The 19,303-nt window shown below is 48.3% G+C and overlaps 1 protein-coding gene across 4 annotated transcripts in view; it reads left to right on the forward strand.

Moving 5' to 3' along the window:
* The window catches only part of POU2F2 (POU class 2 homeobox 2), a 45,987-nt gene extending 26,981 nt beyond the window's left edge, over positions 1-19,006 (forward strand). For 2 of the 4 annotated variants that reach the window (XM_044274293.1, XM_044274296.1), the window contains 2 exons: positions 411-573; positions 11,397-19,006. In XM_044274293.1, coding sequence (XP_044130228.1) covers positions 411-573; positions 11,397-11,436 — 203 coding nt within the window. In that variant the 3' untranslated portion in view covers positions 11,437-19,006. Of the gene's footprint in view, positions 1-410; positions 574-769; positions 844-11,396 lie in introns of all 4 variants that reach the window. The other 2 variants (XM_044274297.1, XM_044274294.1) reach the window with 2 other exon arrangements.
* Positions 19,007-19,303: the final 297 nt, after the last annotated feature.

Here is a 19,303-nt window from a genome sequence, read left to right on the forward strand (position 1 = left end):
TGTTCTGGTATGACCTCACTGGTATGTACTGGTATGACCTCACTGGTATGTACTGGTATGACCTCACTGGTATATACTGGTATGACCTCACTGGTATGTTCTGGTATGACCTCACTGGTATGTACTGGTATGACCTCACTGGTATGTACTGGTATGACCTCACTGGTATGTACTGGTATGACCTCACTGGTATGTACTGGTATGACCTCACTGGTATATACTGGTATGACCTCACTGGTATGTTCTGGTATGACCTCACTGGTATGTACTGGTATGACCTCACTGGTATGTACTGGTATGACCGCACTGGTATGTACTGGTATGACCTCACTGGTATGTACTGGTATGACCTCACCGAGTGTACCTGGTGATTACCTAACCATTCGGCCTCTGTAATCTCTTCCATGTAGTGACTACCTTACCTTCCGCAGTGGGGTCTCTCCTACATCCTCGTCCACCCTCCAACACAGCGCCCCCATCTGCCACCCCCCCTCCAAGCAACAGCACAAGTGCAAGTCCCCAGAGCAGCACCCATTCTGGGCTCAGTCTGACCGGACTCAGCCCCAGCGCAGGGTAAGTAGTGAACTGGGAAGGTAGCACCGGAGCAGTAAAGATGGCCGCCCTGTGTACAGCATGGCATTACATGTATGTCAGACCCGTCCCATGTGACGAGCGGGTGGGAGTTTCTGGCTGGTTATGTATTATGGACAGCACTGAATAGTTATTGCAGATTGTCTTTCCCATCTTATCCATATTCTTGGTCTTGCAGGGGCACAGTGCTCGGGGTCAGCCCGGGGTTGAACCCAGCCCTCATGGCTGGAAACCCACTGGCCACCATCCAAGGTTTGTAGGACAGGAGGAGTCGCATGGCCTCTCCCATTCATAGCATGCGTCATCACATTCGTATTGATGGACTGTGACGTTTCCATCACATCTGTGAACATGGCGGCCGCCTCACATGTGCACCTGCTGGACTGAAAGAGGGAACTAGCTGGGAATCCCATAATCCTCAGCACCCTGAAGGAATTAAAGGGAATGTGCCCTCAGAACGTGGCCCCAAAAATCCTGACATTCTGCAGTTTTTACTCTGACCCCTGTTCCTTAGATATCCCTTCTCAGCAGTCATCCCATGATCATCACAGGCAGGATTAGAATGACAGATATCACCTATATACTGTATAATTGTCTGCCCCTTCCATTAAAGAAAGAAAACAGGCGTAGAAAATCATAAATGAGACTGCTTGCCCATCCCCACAGGTCACAGAGCATGCTCACTACACTCTCCCATAGAAGTCAATGTTTAATGGTCACAGCTCCCCTCCTCCTTGCACAATGACCTCTGCACAGGTCACAGAGCATGCTCACTACACTCTCCCATAGAAGTCAATGTTTAATGGTCACAGCTCCTCTCCTCCTTGCACAATGACCTCTGCACAGGTCACAGAGCATGCTCACTACACTCTCCCATAGAAGTCAGTATTTGGTGGTCACAGCTCCTCTCCTCCTTGCACAATGATCTCTGCACAGGTCACAGAGCATGCTCACTATAGTCTCCCATAGAAGTCAGTATTTGGTGGTCACAGCTCCCCTCCTCCTTGCACAATGACCTCTGCACAGGTCACAGAGCATGCTCACTATACTCTCCCATAGAAGTCAATGTTTAATGGTCACAGCTCCTCTCCTCCTTGCACAATGATCTCTGCACAGGTCACAGAGCATGCTCACTATAGTCTCCCATAGAAGTCAGTATTTGGTGGTCACAGCTCCCCTCCTCCTTGCACAATGACCTCTGCACAGGTCACAGAGCATGCTCACTATACTCTTCCATAGAAGTCAGTATTTGGTGGTCACAGCTCCTCTCCTCCTTGCACAATGACCTCTGCACAGGTCACAGAGCATGCTCACTATACTCTCCCATAGAAGTCAGTATTTGGTGTCCACAGCTCCTCTCCTCCTTGCACAATGACCTCTGCACAGGTCACTGAGCATGCTCACTATACTCTTCCATAGAAGTCAGTATTTGGTGGTCACAGCTCAGCTCCTCCATCCACAATGATCTCTGCACAGGTCACAGAGCATGCTCACTATACTCTCCCATAGAAGTCAGTATTTGGTGGTCACAGCTCCTCTCCTCCTTGCACAATGACCTCTGCACAGGTCACAGAGCATGCTCACTATACTCTTCCATAGAAGTCAGTATTTGGTGGTCACAGCTCAGCTCCTCCATCCACAATGACCTCTGCACAGGTCACAGAGCATGCTCACTATACTCTCCCATAGAAGTCAGTATTTGGTGGTCACAGCTCCTCTCCTCCTTGCACAATGACCTCTGCACAGGTCACAGAGCATGCTCACTATAGTCTCCCATAGAAGTCAGTATTTGGTGGTCACAGCTCAGCTCCTCCTTGCACAATGACCTCTGCACAGGTCACAGAGCATGCTCACTACACTCTCCCATAGAAGTCAATGTTTAATGGTCACAGCTCCCCTCCACCTTGCACAATGATCTCTGCACAGGTCACAGAGCATGCTCACTACACTCTTCCATAGAAGTCAGTATTTGGTGGTCACAGCTCAGCTCCTCCTTGCACAATGACCTCTGCACAGGTCACTGAGCATGCTCACTATAGTCTTCCATAGAAGTCAGTATTTGGTGTCCACAGCTCCTCTCCTCCTTGCACAATGACCTCTGCACAGGTCACAGAGCATGCTCACTATAGTCTCCCATAGAAGTCAGTATTTGGTGGTCACAGCTCAGCTCCTCCATCCACAATGATCTCTGCACAGGTCACAGAGCATGCTCACTACACTCTTCCATAGAAGTCAATGTTTAATGGTCACAGCTCCCCTCCTCCTTGCACAATGACCTCTGCACAGGTCACAGAGCATGCTCACTATACTCTCCCATAGAAGTCAGTATTTGGTGGTCACAGCTCCCCTCCTCCCTCCACAATGACCTCTGCACAGGTCACAGAGCATGCTCACTATACTCTCCCATAGAAGTCAGTATTTGGTGGTCACAGCTCCTCTCCTCCTTGCACAATGATCTCTGCACAGGTCACAGAGCATGCTCACTATACTCTTCCATAGAAGTCAGTATTTGGTGGTCACAGCTCTCCTCCTCCCTCCACAATGATCTCTGCACAGGTCACAGAGCATGCTCACTATACTCTTCCATGGAAGTCAGTATTTGGTGGTCACAGCTCAGCTCCTCCCTCCACAATGATCTCTGCACAGGTCACAGAGCATGCTCACTATACTCTTCCATAGAAGTCAGTATTTGGTGGTCACAGCTCAGCTTCTCCCTCCACAATGACCTCTGCACAGGTCACAGAGCATGCTCACTATACTCTTCCATAGAAGTCAGTATTTGGTGTCCACAGCTCAGCTCCTCCTTGCACAATGACCTCTGCACAGGTCACAGAGCATGCTCACTATACTCTTCCATAGAAGTCAGTATTTGGTGTCCACAGCTCAGCTCCTCCTTGCACAATGACCATTGCACAGGTCACAGAGCATGCTCACTATACTCTTCCATAGAAGTCAGTATTTGGTGGTCACAGCTCCCCTCCTCCTTGCACAATGATCTCTGCACAGGTCACAGAGCATGCTCACTATACTCTCCCATAGAAGTCAGTATTTGGTGGTCACAGCTCTCTTCCTCCTTGCACAATGATCTCTACACAGGTCACAGAGCATGCTCACTATACTCTTCCATAGAAGTCAGTATTTGGTGTCCACAGCTCAGCTCCTCCATCCACAATGATCTCTGCACAGGTCACAGAGCATGCTCACTATACTCTTCCATAGAAGTCAGTATTTGGTGGTCACAGCTCCTCTCCTCCTTGCACAATGACCTCTGCACAGGTCACAGAGCATGCTCACTATACTCTTCCATAGAAGTCAGTATTTGGTGGTCACAGCTCCTCTCCTCCTTGCAGAATGACCTCTGCACAGGTCACAGAGCATGCTCACTATACTCTTCCATAGAAGTCAGTATTTGGTGGTCACAGCTCCTCTCCTCCTTGCACAATGATCTCTGCACAGGTCACAGAGCATGCTCACTATACTCTTCCATAGAAGTCAGTATTTGGTGGTCACAGCTCAGCTCCTCCCTCCACAATGATCTCTGCACAGGTCACAGAGCATGCTCACTATACTCTCCCATAGAAGTCAGTATTTGGTGTCCACAGCTCCTCTCCTCCTTGCACAATGATCTCTGCACAGGTCACAGAGCATGCTCACTATACTCTTCCATAGAAGTCAGTATTTGGTGGTCACAGCTCCTCTCCTCCTTGCACAATGATCTCTGCACAGGTCACAGAGCATGCTCACTATACTCTTCCATAGAAGTCAATATTTGGTGGTCACAGCTCAGCTCCTCCTTGCACAATGACCTCTGCACAGGTCACAGAGCATGCTCACTATACTCTTCCATAGAAATCAGTATTTGGTGTCCACAGCTCCTCTCCTCCTTGCACAATGACCTCTGCACAGGTCACAGAGCATGCTCACTATAGTCTTCCATAGAAGTCAGTATTTGGTGTCCACAGCTCCTCTCCTCCTTGCACAGGTCACAGAGCATGCTCACTATAGTCTTCCATAGAAGTCAGTATTTGGTGTCCACAGCTCCTCTCCTCCTTGCACAATGACCTCTGCACAGGTCACAGAGCATGCTCACTATAGTCTTCCATGGAAGTCAGTATTTGGTGGTCACAGCTCAGCTCCTCCCTCCACAATGATCTCTGCACAGGTCACAGAGCATGCTCACTATAGTCTTCCATAGAAGTCAGTATTTGGTGGTCACAGCGCCTCTCCTCCTTGCACAATGACTTCTGCGCAGGTCACAGAGCATGCTCACTACACTCTCCCATAGAAGTCAGTATTTGGTGGTCACAGCTCAGCTCCTCTCCTCCTTCCACAATGACCTCTGCACAGGTCACACAGCATGCTCACTATACTCTTCCATAGAAGTCAGTATTTGGTGTCCACAGCTCCTCTCCTCCTTGCACAATGACCTCTGCACAGGTCACAGAGCATGGTCACTATACTCTCCCATAGAAGTCAGTATTTGGTGTCCACAGCTCCTCTCCTCCTTGCACAATGACCTCTGCACAGGTCACAGAGCATGCTCACTACACTCTCCCATAGAAGTCAGTATTTGGTGTCCACAGCTCCTCTCCTCCTTGCACAATGACCTCTGCACAGGTCACAGAGCATGCTCACTATACTCTTCCATAGAAGTCAGTATTTGGTGGTCACAGCTCAGCTCCTCCCTCCACAATGATCTCTGCACAGGTCACAGAGCATGCTCACTATACTCTTCCATAGAAGTCAGTATTTGGTGGTCACAGCTCAGCTTCTCCCTCCACAATGACCTCTGCACAGGTCACAGAGCATGCTCACTATACTCTTCCATAGAAGTCAGTATTTGGTGTCCACAGCTCAGCTCCTCCTTGCACAATGACCTCTGCACAGGTCACAGAGCATGCTCACTATACTCTTCCATAGAAGTCAGTATTTGGTGTCCACAGCTCAGCTCCTCCTTGCACAATGACCATTGCACAGGTCACAGAGCATGCTCACTATACTCTTCCATAGAAGTCAGTATTTGGTGGTCACAGCTCCCCTCCTCCTTGCACAATGATCTCTGCACAGGTCACAGAGCATGCTCACTATACTCTCCCATAGAAGTCAGTATTTGGTGGTCACAGCTCTCTTCCTCCTTGCACAATGATCTCTACACAGGTCACAGAGCATGCTCACTATACTCTTCCATAGAAGTCAGTATTTGGTGTCCACAGCTCAGCTCCTCCATCCACAATGATCTCTGCACAGGTCACAGAGCATGCTCACTATACTCTTCCATAGAAGTCAGTATTTGGTGGTCACAGCTCAGCTCCTCCCTCCACAATGATCTCTGCACAGGTCACAGAGCATGCTCACTATACTCTCCCATAGAAGTCAGTATTTGGTGTCCACAGCTCCTCTCCTCCTTGCACAATGATCTCTGCACAGGTCACAGAGCATGCTCACTATACTCTTCCATAGAAGTCAATATTTGGTGGTCACAGCTCAGCTCCTCCTTGCACAATGACCTCTGCACAGGTCACAGAGCATGCTCACTATACTCTTCCATAGAAATCAGTATTTGGTGTCCACAGCTCCTCTCCTCCTTGCACAATGACCTCTGCACAGGTCACAGAGCATGCTCACTATAGTCTTCCATAGAAGTCAGTATTTGGTGTCCACAGCTCCTCTCCTCCTTGCACAGGTCACAGAGCATGCTCACTATAGTCTTCCATAGAAGTCAGTATTTGGTGTCCACAGCTCCTCTCCTCCTTGCACAATGACCTCTGCACAGGTCACAGAGCATGCTCACTATAGTCTTCCATGGAAGTCAGTATTTGGTGGTCACAGCTCAGCTCCTCCCTCCACAATGATCTCTGCACAGGTCACAGAGCATGCTCACTATACTCTTCCATAGAAGTCAGTATTTGGTGGTCACAGCTCAGCTCCTCCCTCCACAATGATCTCTGCACAGGTCACAGAGCATGCTCACTATAGTCTTCCATAGAAGTCAGTATTTGGTGGTCACAGCGCCTCTCCTCCTTGCACAATGACTTCTGCGCAGGTCACAGAGCATGCTCACTACACTCTCCCATAGAAGTCAGTATTTGGTGGTCACAGCTCAGCTCCTCTCCTCCTTCCACAATGACCTCTGCACAGGTCACACAGCATGCTCACTATACTCTTCCATAGAAGTCAGTATTTGGTGTCCACAGCTCCTCTCCTCCTTGCACAATGACCTCTGCACAGGTCACAGAGCATGGTCACTATACTCTCCCATAGAAGTCAGTATTTGGTGTCCACAGCTCCTCTCCTCCTTGCACAATGACCTCTGCACAGGTCACAGAGCATGCTCACTACACTCTCCCATAGAAGTCAGTATTTGGTGTCCACAGCTCCTCTCCTCCTTGCACAATGACCTCTGCACAGGTCACAGAGCATGCTCACTATACTCTTCCATAGAAGTCAGTATTTGGTGGTCACAGCTCAGCTCCTCCCTCCACAATGATCTCTGCACAGGTCACAGAGCATGCTCACTATACTCTTCCATGGAAGTCAGTATTTGGTGGTCACAGCTCCTCTCCTCCTTGCACAATGACCTCTGCACAGGTCACAGAGCATACTCACTATAGTCTTCCATAGAAGTCAGTATTTGGTGTCCACAGCTCATCTCTTCCTTGCACAATGACCTCTGCACTGGTCACAGAGCTTGCTCACTATACTCTTCCATAGAAGTCAGTATTTAGTGTCCACAGCTCCCCTCCTCCTTGCACAATGATCTCTGCACAGGTCACAGAGCATGCTCACTATACTCTTCCATAGAAGTCAGTATTTGGTGGTCACAGCTCCCCTCCTCCTTGCACAATGATCTCTGCACAGGTCACAGAGCATGCTCACTATACTCTTCAATAGAAGTCAGTATTTGGTGTCCACAGCTCCTCTCCTCCTTGCACAATGATCTCTGCACAGGTCACAGAGCATGCTCACTATACTCTTCCATAGAAGTCAGTATTTGGTGGTCACAGCTCCCCTCCTCCTTGCACAATGATCTCTGCACAGGTCACAGAGCATGCTCACTATACTCTCCCATAGAAGTCAGTATTTGGTGGTCACAGCTCCCCTCCTCCTTGCACAATGATCTCTGCACAGGTCACAGAGCATGCTCACTATACTCTCCCATAGAAGTCAGTATTTGGTTGTCACAGCTCCTCTCCTCCTTGCACAATGATCTCTGCACAGGTCACAGAGCATGCTCACTATACTCTTCCATAGAAGTCAGTATTTGGTGTCCACAGCTCCTTTCCTCCTTGCACAGGTCACAGAGCACAGGTCACAGAGCATGCTCACTATAGTCTCCCATAGAAGTCAGTATTTGGTGGTCACAGCTCAGCTCCTCCTTGCACAATGATCTCTGCACAGGTCACAGAGCATGCTCACTATACACTCCCATAGAAGTCAGTATTTGGTGTCCACAGCTCCTCTCCTCCTTGCACAATGACCTCTGCACAGGTCACAGAGCATGCTCACTATAGTCTTCCATAGAAGTCAGTATTTGGTGGTCACAGCTCAGCTCCTCCTTGCACAATGATCTCTGCACAGGTCACAGAGCATGCTCACTATACTCTTCCATAGAAGTCAGTATTTGGTGTCCACAGCTCCCCTCCTCCTTGCACAATGACCTCTGCACAGGTCACAGAGCATGCTCACTATACTCTTCCATAGAAGTCAGTATTTGGTGTCCACAGCTCCCCTCCTCCTTGCACAATGATCTCTGCACAGGTCACAGAGCATGCTCACTATAGTCTCCCATAGAAGTCAGTATTTGGTGGTCACAGCTCCTCTCCTCCTTGCACAATGACCTCTGCACAGGTCACAGAGCATGCTCACTATACTTTTCCATAGAAGTCAGTATTTGGTGGTCACAGCTCCTCTCCTCCTTGCACAATGACCTCTGCACAGGTCACAGAGCATGCTCACTACACTCTCCCATAGAAGTCAATGTTTAATGGTCACAGCTCCCCTCCTCCTTGCACAATGACCTCTGCACAGGTCACAGAGCATGCTCACTATACTCTTCCATAGAAGTCAGTATTTGGTGGTCACAGCTCAGCTCCTCCCTCCACAATGATCTCTGCACAGGTCACAGAGCATGCTCACTATAGTCTCCCATAGAAGTCAGTATTTGGTGGTCACAGCCCAGCTCCTCCCTCCACAATGATCTCTGCACAGGTCACAGAGCATGGTCACTATAGTCTTCAATAGAAGTCAGTATTTGGTGGTCACAGCTCCTCTCCTCCTTGCACAATGACCGCTTCACAGGTCACAGAGCATGCTCACTATAGTCTTCCATAGAAGTCAGTATTTGGTGGTCACAGCTCTCCTCCTCCTTGCACAATGATCTCTGCACAGGTCACAGAGCATGCTCACTATACTCTTCCATAGAAGTCAGTATTTGGTGGTCACAGCTCAGCTCCTCCCTCCACAAGGATCTCTGCACAGGTCACAGAGCATGCTCACTATACTCTTCCATAGAAGTCAGTATTTGGTGTCCTCCTCTCCTCCATCTTGCACAATGATCTCTGCACAGGTCACAGAGCATGCTCACTATAGTCTTTCATAGAAGTCAGTATTTGGTGGCCACAGCTCCTCTCCTCCTTGCACAATGACCTCTGCACAGGTCACAGAGCATGCTCACTATACTCTCCCATAGAAGTCAGTATTTGGTGTCCTCCTCTCCTCCATCTTGCACAATGATCTCTGCACAGGTCACAGAGCATGCTCACTATAGTCTTTCATAGAAGTCAGTATTTGGTGGCCACAGCTCCCCTCCTCCTTGCACAATGACCTCTGCACAGGTCACAGAGCATGCTCACTATACTCTTTCATAGAAGTCAGTATTTGGTGGTCACAGCTCCTCTCCTCCTTGCACAATGATCTCTGCACAGGTCACAGAGCATGCTCACTACACTCTTCCATAGAAGTCAGTATTTGGTGGTCACAGCTCTCCTCCTCCTTGCACAATGATCTCTGCACAGGTCACAGAGCATGCTCACTATACTCTTCCATGGACGTCAGTATTTGGTGGTCACAGCTCAGCTCCTCCTTGCACAATGACCTCTGCACAGGTCACAGAGCATGCTCACTACACTCTCCCATAGAAGTCAGTATTTGGTGGTCACAGCTCCTCTCCTCCTTGCACAATGACCTCTGCACAGGTCACAGAGCATGCTCACTACACTCTCCCATAGAAGTCAGTATTTGGTGGTCACAGCTCTCCTCTCCTCCTTGCACAATGACCTCTGCACAGGTCACAAAGCATGCTCACTACACTACTGTGTCTGCTGTAAATAATTTGATACAATACAACTTTATTGATCCTTAGGGGAAATTGCATTGTGAAATACAGCAGTTGATGTATTCAGCAGATACAGTGTACACATGATATACAATTACCGTTATAATTACAAGACGTTGCACGTTTCCATCCTATCTTCACTTCCCGCCCACTTAACCTTACTAGATAATGTCCTGAATGATTTCCTGTACCTGTCAGTGTTGCACTGGAGAGGTACATATCGGACACTGAATAAGTTACTTGCTCAAAACCCCAAATGCTGTTGCGCATTTATAACTGGGGGAGCAGATCCTGCCCATGTGATCCCCAGCAAAAATGCATACAATGGAGGATGCCTGCAACGGACCACATGTGCCACAAGGACATCCTACCCAGGATAGCTAAATGTGTGGATGTGATCCATTATGTAAAACAAAACAAAACACTGCAAAAATTTGATGCACTACAATGGTAAATGCAATTGACAATATATGGCTAAACCCTCACTCTGTTATTAAAAATGAGACTTTCGCCAATATATTCTTAGATCAAGAACATACCGGAGCCCGCACACCTCGTCAAGGTCTCTCATAGTGGCACGGGACCTAACGCTAACCTACCTGCGCCGTATCTGCAATTGCAGGAATTGCAATGTGTGATTTCACGCTGAAGGTAACTGGGAGTCGATTGCTGTGTGTCGGACCTTATGTTCCTGTCATAGCCCATATGGCCCCTGTAATGGCCCATACGGCGCAGGTAGGTTAGCGTTGGGTCCTGTGCCACTATGAGAGACCTTGACGAGGTGCGCGGGCTCTAGTATGTTCTTGATCTAAGAATAAATTGGTGGAAGTCTCATTTTTAATATCAGAGTGAGGGTTTAGACATATATTGTCAATGCATTTACCATTGTAGTGCTCCAAATTTTTGCAGTGTTTTGTTTTATTTGGACCAATTACCAGTTGGTGTAAAGGTGGTTAGCATGTCCAGCCTTTTCCAGCCTCTCTCCACTACCCTGTCAAAGTTTTCTAGATGGTGGCCAATCACACTCTCCGCCTTCCTGATTAGCTTCATTAGCCACTAAACATCGTTAGAAGTACTGTCAACAACAGCTCCAGCAAGATGCCCGCCACCAAAATCATGTTCAGGAAATAGAATAAAAAAATTCTGCAATCAAAAAATCAAAACGTAATAATTAGAAAAAAAGATTTTGTAAAAAAAACTATAGGTGACACATTCCCTTTAACTATAAAACTTCTCCTGTGGAGGGGACACCATTGTTGTCGAGCACCAGAGAAGCTTTGCTGGGGATTATTGGAGCAGGTTGGCGAGTCTCCTGGAGACTTACAGTCGCTGAGTGCGGTTATTACCTCTGTGTAAAGTGTGGTTTCTGTTTTATTCAATGTTTTCATGTTTTCATCTCTCGTGATTCTGGTTGTCTCACATTTCTCGTATCGCTGATGTGCAGTCATTCTCCTGTCCTCTTGTCTTCTAGCTCTGACCAGTGGTGGCTCTCTGCCACTCTCCGGTCTTGATGCCAGCGGTAACCTCATCCTTGCCAGTGGATCCAACATCTCCAATGCTCCCAGTCTTGTGGGCTCTTCGCTCTTCCTGAACCCTGGAGGTCTCCCTTTTCTCGGCTCTGGCCTGGGACGCATGGCATCTGCTGGCGGTACCCCCAGTCTGTCTCCAGCCTCCACCACGTCTTCTAGCGAGGCTGCCATGTCTACCCTACAGCACAGCCCAGGAGGCTCCCAGCACAGTGGGGAGAGCGATTGAAAGAGGAAACCATCTCTCCCCCCCTTCAACCTCCACCAGCACCCAAGTTGAGTCTCCATATACATGGAGGCTCCTGGATACTTCAGGGGGGTAGAGGTGTGAGTACTTTTCAGATGGTTTTGCCTCTTTCCCCCTCAACCCTCCAAGCGAAGACGTGAAATGTGTGGAGGGGGGGATTGGAACCAAAATGAAGAACCAAAAAAGAATTCCTAAACCAAATAACCAAAAACCCAAACCTCGGAAATACTTCAGAGAAACCAAAAATATGCTGCACCCTACTGGGGTGTACAGAGCTCCCCAACCAAAGGCATTCCCAAAGACTGAAGCCCCCCTGCTCCCTCTTGTTAGTCATGTTGAGCTAGGTGCCATTTTTAGTTACTGAAGGTGAATTTAGGAGGGGGCAGGGAGACCCTCCAAACTCCTTCCTCCTGACGCTTTACGTACTCTTATGAGTGAGAATGAATGTCACAGATTTTAGGAGGAAGGGTAGGAGGCGGAGGCAGGAGAGAGTCCGCTCATAGGGTGGGGTGCATGGGTGAAACATGGGAGACCTTCTGAGATGATGCCCATGGCTCCCCCCCCTTCTACACCAAATACCAAAATAACAGCTTTATCCAAAGCCTAACATAGAACCTCAGAGCAACTCTGTGTATACGTGTGACGTCCATGCCAAAAACACCAGTACATCCATTTATAGCTTTTTTTAATGTTTCGCCAGCACTGAACCCCCATTATTTACCCTGTATTTATTTAGAAGATGCCTGACACCCCCGTACCGTGCATAAGAACTGATCGCAATCCTGTTTACAGAAAACTCAGTCTGTATTTCCCGTTCCAGCTCTAGATGTGGTTAGAAAACTTAGTTTTTGCCGAGCTGACGGAAAAAAATCAAAAAATGTTCCCCTTTCCCCGGATGTTTTTTTCTAAGATCTTTCATAAAGAAGTTAGTAATATTTTTATGTATTACTTACCGGTAGTTTTACTCTTCCCCCCGACTCACCAGATATTTATAGATTTTACTCCCCCCCCCCCCCCCCTTTACTCTGCACAATAGCTTTTTCAGATATTTTTTCCCTTTTTTTGCTTTCATGCCTATTTATTTATTTATGATGCTGCCAAGCTTTATTTTTGCCTTTTTCTCATGGGATACATTTCCAGGATCACACATTTCCGTGGATGGACAAAAAAAAAAACAAGCAAACCAAAAATGAAACCAAAACAGACACAAAAGAGAAACCAAAAAAAACACAAAAACTTATTCTTTGCTGACGCTGTGCCAAAGTACAGACTCTGAGTGTTGGCAGAGGGAAGATCTATACCAAGAAATAGAGTTACCAAAAATCTCATGTTCCCCCTCCTTCTGAGCCCGAACACCCCACGGACCGCGATACAAGAGTCGCAAAGGTGCGGGCTGCAGGGTGCGTCTTTCTCTGTCTTATATACCTCATCTGAAGAAGCCGATATTATAAAAAAAAAAAAAGGAAACTCAAGGAGGGAATGTTACCGAAACCAAAAACTCAGACTCCGGTGAGGTGCGAGGAGCTCCGACGGTCCCTCCGCATCCCCGTCCAAAAAGCTTTAACGGCCTCTTTGAAAACTTCTCATTTTATTTTCCCATTTTATTTGTGGGTTTTACGAACAATTTTTTTTGTTCTCTGTGCCAAAGTATAAAAAATAGTTATAAACTTTAAAACTTCAGAGAAAGCGCCATGGAAATGAGGGGGAACAAATCGCATACCAAAAATTTCCACATTTGGTGGAGGACATGACCTGAAACGTGAATGAAAGGAAAAGAGAGACACAAACAAGACCAAAAATGACCCTCTCCCTCTCTCTTCTTCTTCCTTTTCTTTTACTTTCGTTTTGTTTTTTTTCTACCTTTTTTTTTTAGCTGTCCTTCTTTTTTGGAAATGTGAACTTTGAACTTTCTTAAAGGGACATGGGCCTCATTATAGCTTTAGCTTTAGATGTGATGGAAAAAAAATGAAAAAACAAAAAAAACATCAAAAACATAATCAGGGGTTAAAGAAAGATGATACTGTGAAAAAAGGGAGGCGTTACAAAACGCGGCCTGAGGTCGCTTAGCCTGTTACCTGCTGGTGAAGTTTGACGTTTGTTGCAGACTCTCTTGCAGTGAAGGGGTTAACCGCCTTTTCTGTGCCCCGCGTGGTACGACTATGTAGTGAGAACGGGGTGCTCCAAGGGGGACCGAGAGGACAGACTGACGATGGCTTGCCGCTCTGATTCCTAACGCCGCTCCCCATTACATTTGCAATTGCAAGAATTGGCGAACCCTGTGGTAACAAGGGCCCGGATAACGCTGAGTAACCTGGTACCTCTTATTATGTGAACCTGTACTACTGACATTGTGCTAGAAATAGGCGGAATTGCTAGAATATTGGGCCCCATGCCACTAATGCCGACAAAATGCAGAGATCCCAGCATCGACTGGAATCTGGTCGCCTGCGGCAGATCTGGTTTTGCCTCCAGTAGCCTTAGATATGAGGCCCAATATGTCTACATTTACCAATTGAGTAAAAAAAAATCCCTTTGAAGTTGCTTTATGTGCAGATGTATGGGATGCTTCTATGTCCTGACAACCCTGGTGGTGGGAAGAGTCACACGTAAAGAGAGCGCCTACCACGTGGACACTTAAAACCACGATACTGGCGGTAAGGGCGCCCAAGCTGTTTCACACACAAAACCATGCAGCCATTACAATCAGCTGTGCAGTTTTTGGGGTTAAACTCAAGATGCTGCCCCACAAAGGGTTGTCAGACACGTTTACAGCTTGATAAACCATTGCCCCAAATCCCCTTTGCTGCAGTGTAGGGTGAACGAGCGCTTCACCTCTCCATAGAGATTGTGGGGGATCGTTTAGATGTACCTATAATCCCATCCATCTCTATGGAGAGAGGTAGCAATCACTTGGCCTTTCCAAGAGCAGTGGACTGCGCCCCCTTAATTTCAGCAGCATCGGGGTCACGGCTTCGCTTCCTCTGATTGAAGCGGTATATAGAGGTATAACACCTTCCAGCTGCCATACGGTGTCAGTGGGTTATATATCTGTTACGCGGCCTCCGTCATGGCGCTTACATCAGATAATGCACTGTTGGGGATGGCGGATGCGTATGTCACGTGCAGCTTATTTGCCACTGTGATGCGGTTTCCAGCTATCACGCTTTAGTCCATTAGAAACTTCTGCCTTGTGTTTGGACTTTGGCGCTCAGATAAGCTTTAGTGGCTGCAAAGTGATTTCATGGGAGCCATTAGAACAGGGATGGCCAACCTGCGGCTCTCCAGCTGTTGTAAAACTTCAACTCCCACCATTCCCTGCTGTCGGCTGATATCTGTAGGCAGTCTCAGCATGCTGGGAGTTGTAGTTTTGCAACAGCTGGAAAGCTGCATGTTGGCCATCCCTGCATTATACCATCTGCGTGACGGATGATGTCAGGATCGTGTGGTGGGACATGGCTGAGCAAAACTTTACCGCCTTCACCGATTTACACATATCAGAGGTGTGTTCTTCCTAGTGGAGGTCCAAAGGGGGCAGGGCATGACACAGGGCTTCCTCTGTCATGCTCCGCCCCCTCAGGTCCAGCACTAGGCAGTGGGCAAGTTTTGCCTAGAATGTTCCATTAAGCTGGCCGTAGATTTTATAGAAATGTCACTTGTTCATGGACCCGCCACATCGGCTGTACCGTGGTCTTATGCTGCTCATCTAAAAATTATCCATTGTGAACGATGCTCATCCCGAATGTAGAGCAGAGCGAGAGCTGCTGATGCACTAGCAGCATGTACGCGCAGCGATGATCGGCGATGTACGATCGCTCCTCCCCATACGGATTCATTGTTTGCCGGCAGCACATGTTGACACCGGACGATCTGCTGCCAACGGGTGAAGATTTTATGTGCCCCATGCGATCACCCAGCGACTGAGTGTCTGCTCCTATGTCAGGTGATGGTCGACACCTTTACATAGTGCGGTTAACAGGAGCGAGAACAAGAATCTGTACAAACGCTAGTCCTCGATAATCCTCCGCCCGTGTATAAGGGGCTTCAACAACTCTCAGCTCAGGCAGGACATATGGAAAGGGTTCTCCTAGTGACATGGCTGCAGAAGCCCCATTCACATGCATGCTAAGTTCTCCAGGGCATCCAGACCTTCTCAAATTCATGGCCATACACATCCCTGATCAGAGAACCTAAAATGAGCCATAAATGAGACGTAATATTCACATGGATCCCAGTAAATAAGCAGCAAGTAAACCGGCGTGGGGGGGGGGGGGGCTGCTGGTTTTGTGGGAGGTCTCTGCTCCGAGTACTGACGGAACGATGACGCCTGCGGAGGTAGAGGGCTGCCATCTCCCTTTTATTTCCTCGCTCACAATGAGTATATGAAAGCTGGCAGTCCTTATTCAGAGCAGAGTTAGGTGATCTGGAAACAGTCCACAAGTAGGGCGGATACTGCTGACAGAGTGTTTGACGGAGAGGCAAATATTACATAGGTTGGTAAATCAGACTCAGAAGCCATTAACCATACCAGATCCATCAACAGCAGCTTGTTGACAGTTTTCAGAAAGTTTTATCTGCATGATCATAAATGGTCACTAACTTTTCACACAACTTTGCATAAATCAGTAGTGACCACAAATATGTCTCATCAGAGATACATGTCCAGTTCTCCTCCTGCCCTCCTTTTCTTGCTCATTTCTTTTCACTTAGAAAAATGCTTTTAATCCATCTCCAGCTCTGCTGAAGTATCTTATTCCACATGTGAAAACAAGCCTAAGGAGAGGGGAGGGGGAGGAGTGAGCAGCAGCAGCATTGGTGAGGCAGAACTCCAGGAGAGACACCAGAGACCACAGAGCTACATAGGAAGTTTCTATCTCAGCACAAGTGCTAATTGCACAACCACACAAGTCAGTACTTCTCTGTTATGTCCCCCGTGATCCTGGGGCTGTTTCTGAATGAGTAAGAGAAGGTTAGGAAGCAGATTCTCCTCTACTTTCTGTCAGCTAGTTTCCCCCACCATCTCTGAGAGAATTGCAAACTAGACATTCACTATGCACAGAGAGTTAAGGGTTAAATCCAAGTCATAGTGGGCAGACAGTGTTATTCCTTGTGTACAATAGAAAGAAGGTTAGCCATAGGCGGAGCGCGTCGTCCGGAAGATTTGTCTTCTCATTATATGCACAGAAATGTACGGACTGATGACGCATTTTATTCTCTGTTAGGTGGATGATGGGATTCCCTCCCGTCCACAAGGCCTTGTGCACGCCGGCAGATTGCAGCCGCCACCTCATTGAAAGTCAGTGTCACCCGACTGCACAAAACTTCTACAACTCCCAGCATGCATGCTTGCTTGGCCTCTCTCGAAACTCCCATAGAAGTGAATTAAACATGCTGGAGTGTCGCTGACCTCGCGCGCCAGCCTTAGTAAATTTCCCCCTCAAAGATTTTATGGAGGCGAATGAGCACTAGCGTCAGGAGCCCTGAGAGGTGGTCTCAGCAGTCCGCCCCTCACCCCCATAGTTTTTTCAGCGGTGCAGCAGCGTTTGTTTTAGGATGCCGGCCCTTTAATTCTGCCCCAGGAGTCGGCCATGTGCCCCTATGAGTCCTCTGAATGTATGCGCAGCACCGCAGTCTCTGTACATCTGATATACCTGACTGTATACACAAGAGTAGCCGTGTAGTCCGTGTAACCAGGTGAAGTGGCGTCTGCCCATTATCCGACACAGTAGATGTATCCGGGGCCCCTCTGTCATGGGGACACTTGTGGCCCCAGTTGTAGATAGGTTGATCACTAAGGTGCCCCTGAATGTCTCCTCTGGCTATACGTCATGTCTCTGTCCAGACAACCTGTTGTGTACACTGTGACGCTGATGGAGCAGATCCCTTCAGAAGAGAGCAGGGGTCACGTCCCCCAATAGTTTTAGCTTCCCTTACGTTATCCATATACAGACCCAACAGCTATGGGGGGCAAAAGTGACAGTTCTCCCCAGGCCCTGGTGCCATCCCAAAATCTTTAACAGGGTCCCACGTATATGCCATGGGCCATTTATAATGCTGGTGCCTCTTATGTGGCAGATGGACTTTAAGACGCCTCGGGCTCCAGGGCCTGGGTGCCCCTGACACCGCTGCTCCCCTGTGGCTATGCCCCCACCACAAAGGCCGCCCTTCCACATGAGGAGGTAGTATTATAAATGGAACATGGTATGTGTGTGTGGGGGTTACAGAGTTTCTATTGGGGGCCAGGAGCTTTTCCAGGATTTCTAGGATCCTGAGGATAGGTCATCAGTGTCTGATCGGTGGGAGTCCTACACCCAGGACCTCCGCCAATCAGCTGCTCGGGAAGGCACCGGCGCTCCTGTGAGCACTGCGGCCCTCTCCCGTACATTGTATGGCGCCTCTGCTTGGTATCGCGCTCAGCTCAATTGAAGTGAAGTTACACTGATATTTTTATATACGTAAATGCATCACCAGGAATCAGGCGCTGGAAGAGGCGTGGGTTCGAGGAACAGGACAACATTTGATTTTGGTGAAATCACCCCCCAAAAAATCTGGCTTGGTTGAACTTTTGCAGATATGTCAAGTTCATCCGCAGCTACGATTCCATAGGGAAGCGCCGCACCAGCACATGTACCGAGACTTGCGTGTGACCAGAGGACGCCATGTACCGTTGAAATGTTGGGACGGTCTGAATCTCGGCCACCGGAGAATAGCAGGGCGTTTTCCTCTAACCATCTTGGTCTTGCACCATTTTTAAATATACATAGTATGTCTCTTCTCCTCGCAGTCTCTGTATGTCGCAGTAGCGCTCGGCGTCCCCGTTGCACCGTCGTACCGATCACTTAATGTAAATGTGGATCCAGATACAAAGCAATTGAGAGAGGAAACCGGAGGGAATGACCGCAGGGCGCACGCATCGCTCCACTAGAACTGAGGTGTGAACATGTCTCTATGTGGATGCCAGATTAACCCTTCTTCCTCTGCTACTGAGGCTGCAGCACATTGCACTGTCCAGCCTCGGCAGCAGAGAGGAGGAGACTGGCACCGTCGGACCGCCGTGCTCATTATGTCTCTTGATGAAATGTCGCTTTTTTATGTTTTATTTTTGGCCATTGGTTTTGCGTTACTTTGACAGCCGCCTGACATCTCGGTCCCGGTCATCACACTGAACTCGCTCCTCAGTAAATGTTCTAGCCCCTAAAGAAAGCGATGTGTATTGTATATTCTGTGGTATTTGTCGTTGTTCTGTTATGAGTTGGGCCCCTCGGGGTCTACATTCAAGACAAAAAAAAAGCTATTAAACATATCTTAAATCATGAATAGGGGCGCTCCGCAGCCGCTCGACTCTTTACTTGTCTCTGTCACAATGTACGGCAAAGGTGAAGATCTATATGGTCTGGAGACGTGAAATCACCCTGCACCGTACGGTCACTGTCCGCAGGTCCTCGGACATAATATCACACTGCACCGCACGGTCACTGTCCGCAGGTCCTCGGACATGATATCACGCTGCACCGTACGGTCACTGTCCGCAGGTCCTCGGACACGATATCACACTGCACCGCACGGTCACTGTCCGCAGGTCCTCGGACATGATATCACACTGCACCG

Source organism: Bufo gargarizans, unplaced genomic scaffold (genome assembly GCF_014858855.1).
Source record: "Bufo gargarizans isolate SCDJY-AF-19 unplaced genomic scaffold, ASM1485885v1 original_scaffold_1637_pilon, whole genome shotgun sequence".
In the NCBI taxonomy this organism is placed as follows: Eukaryota; Metazoa; Chordata; class Amphibia; order Anura; family Bufonidae; genus Bufo; species Bufo gargarizans.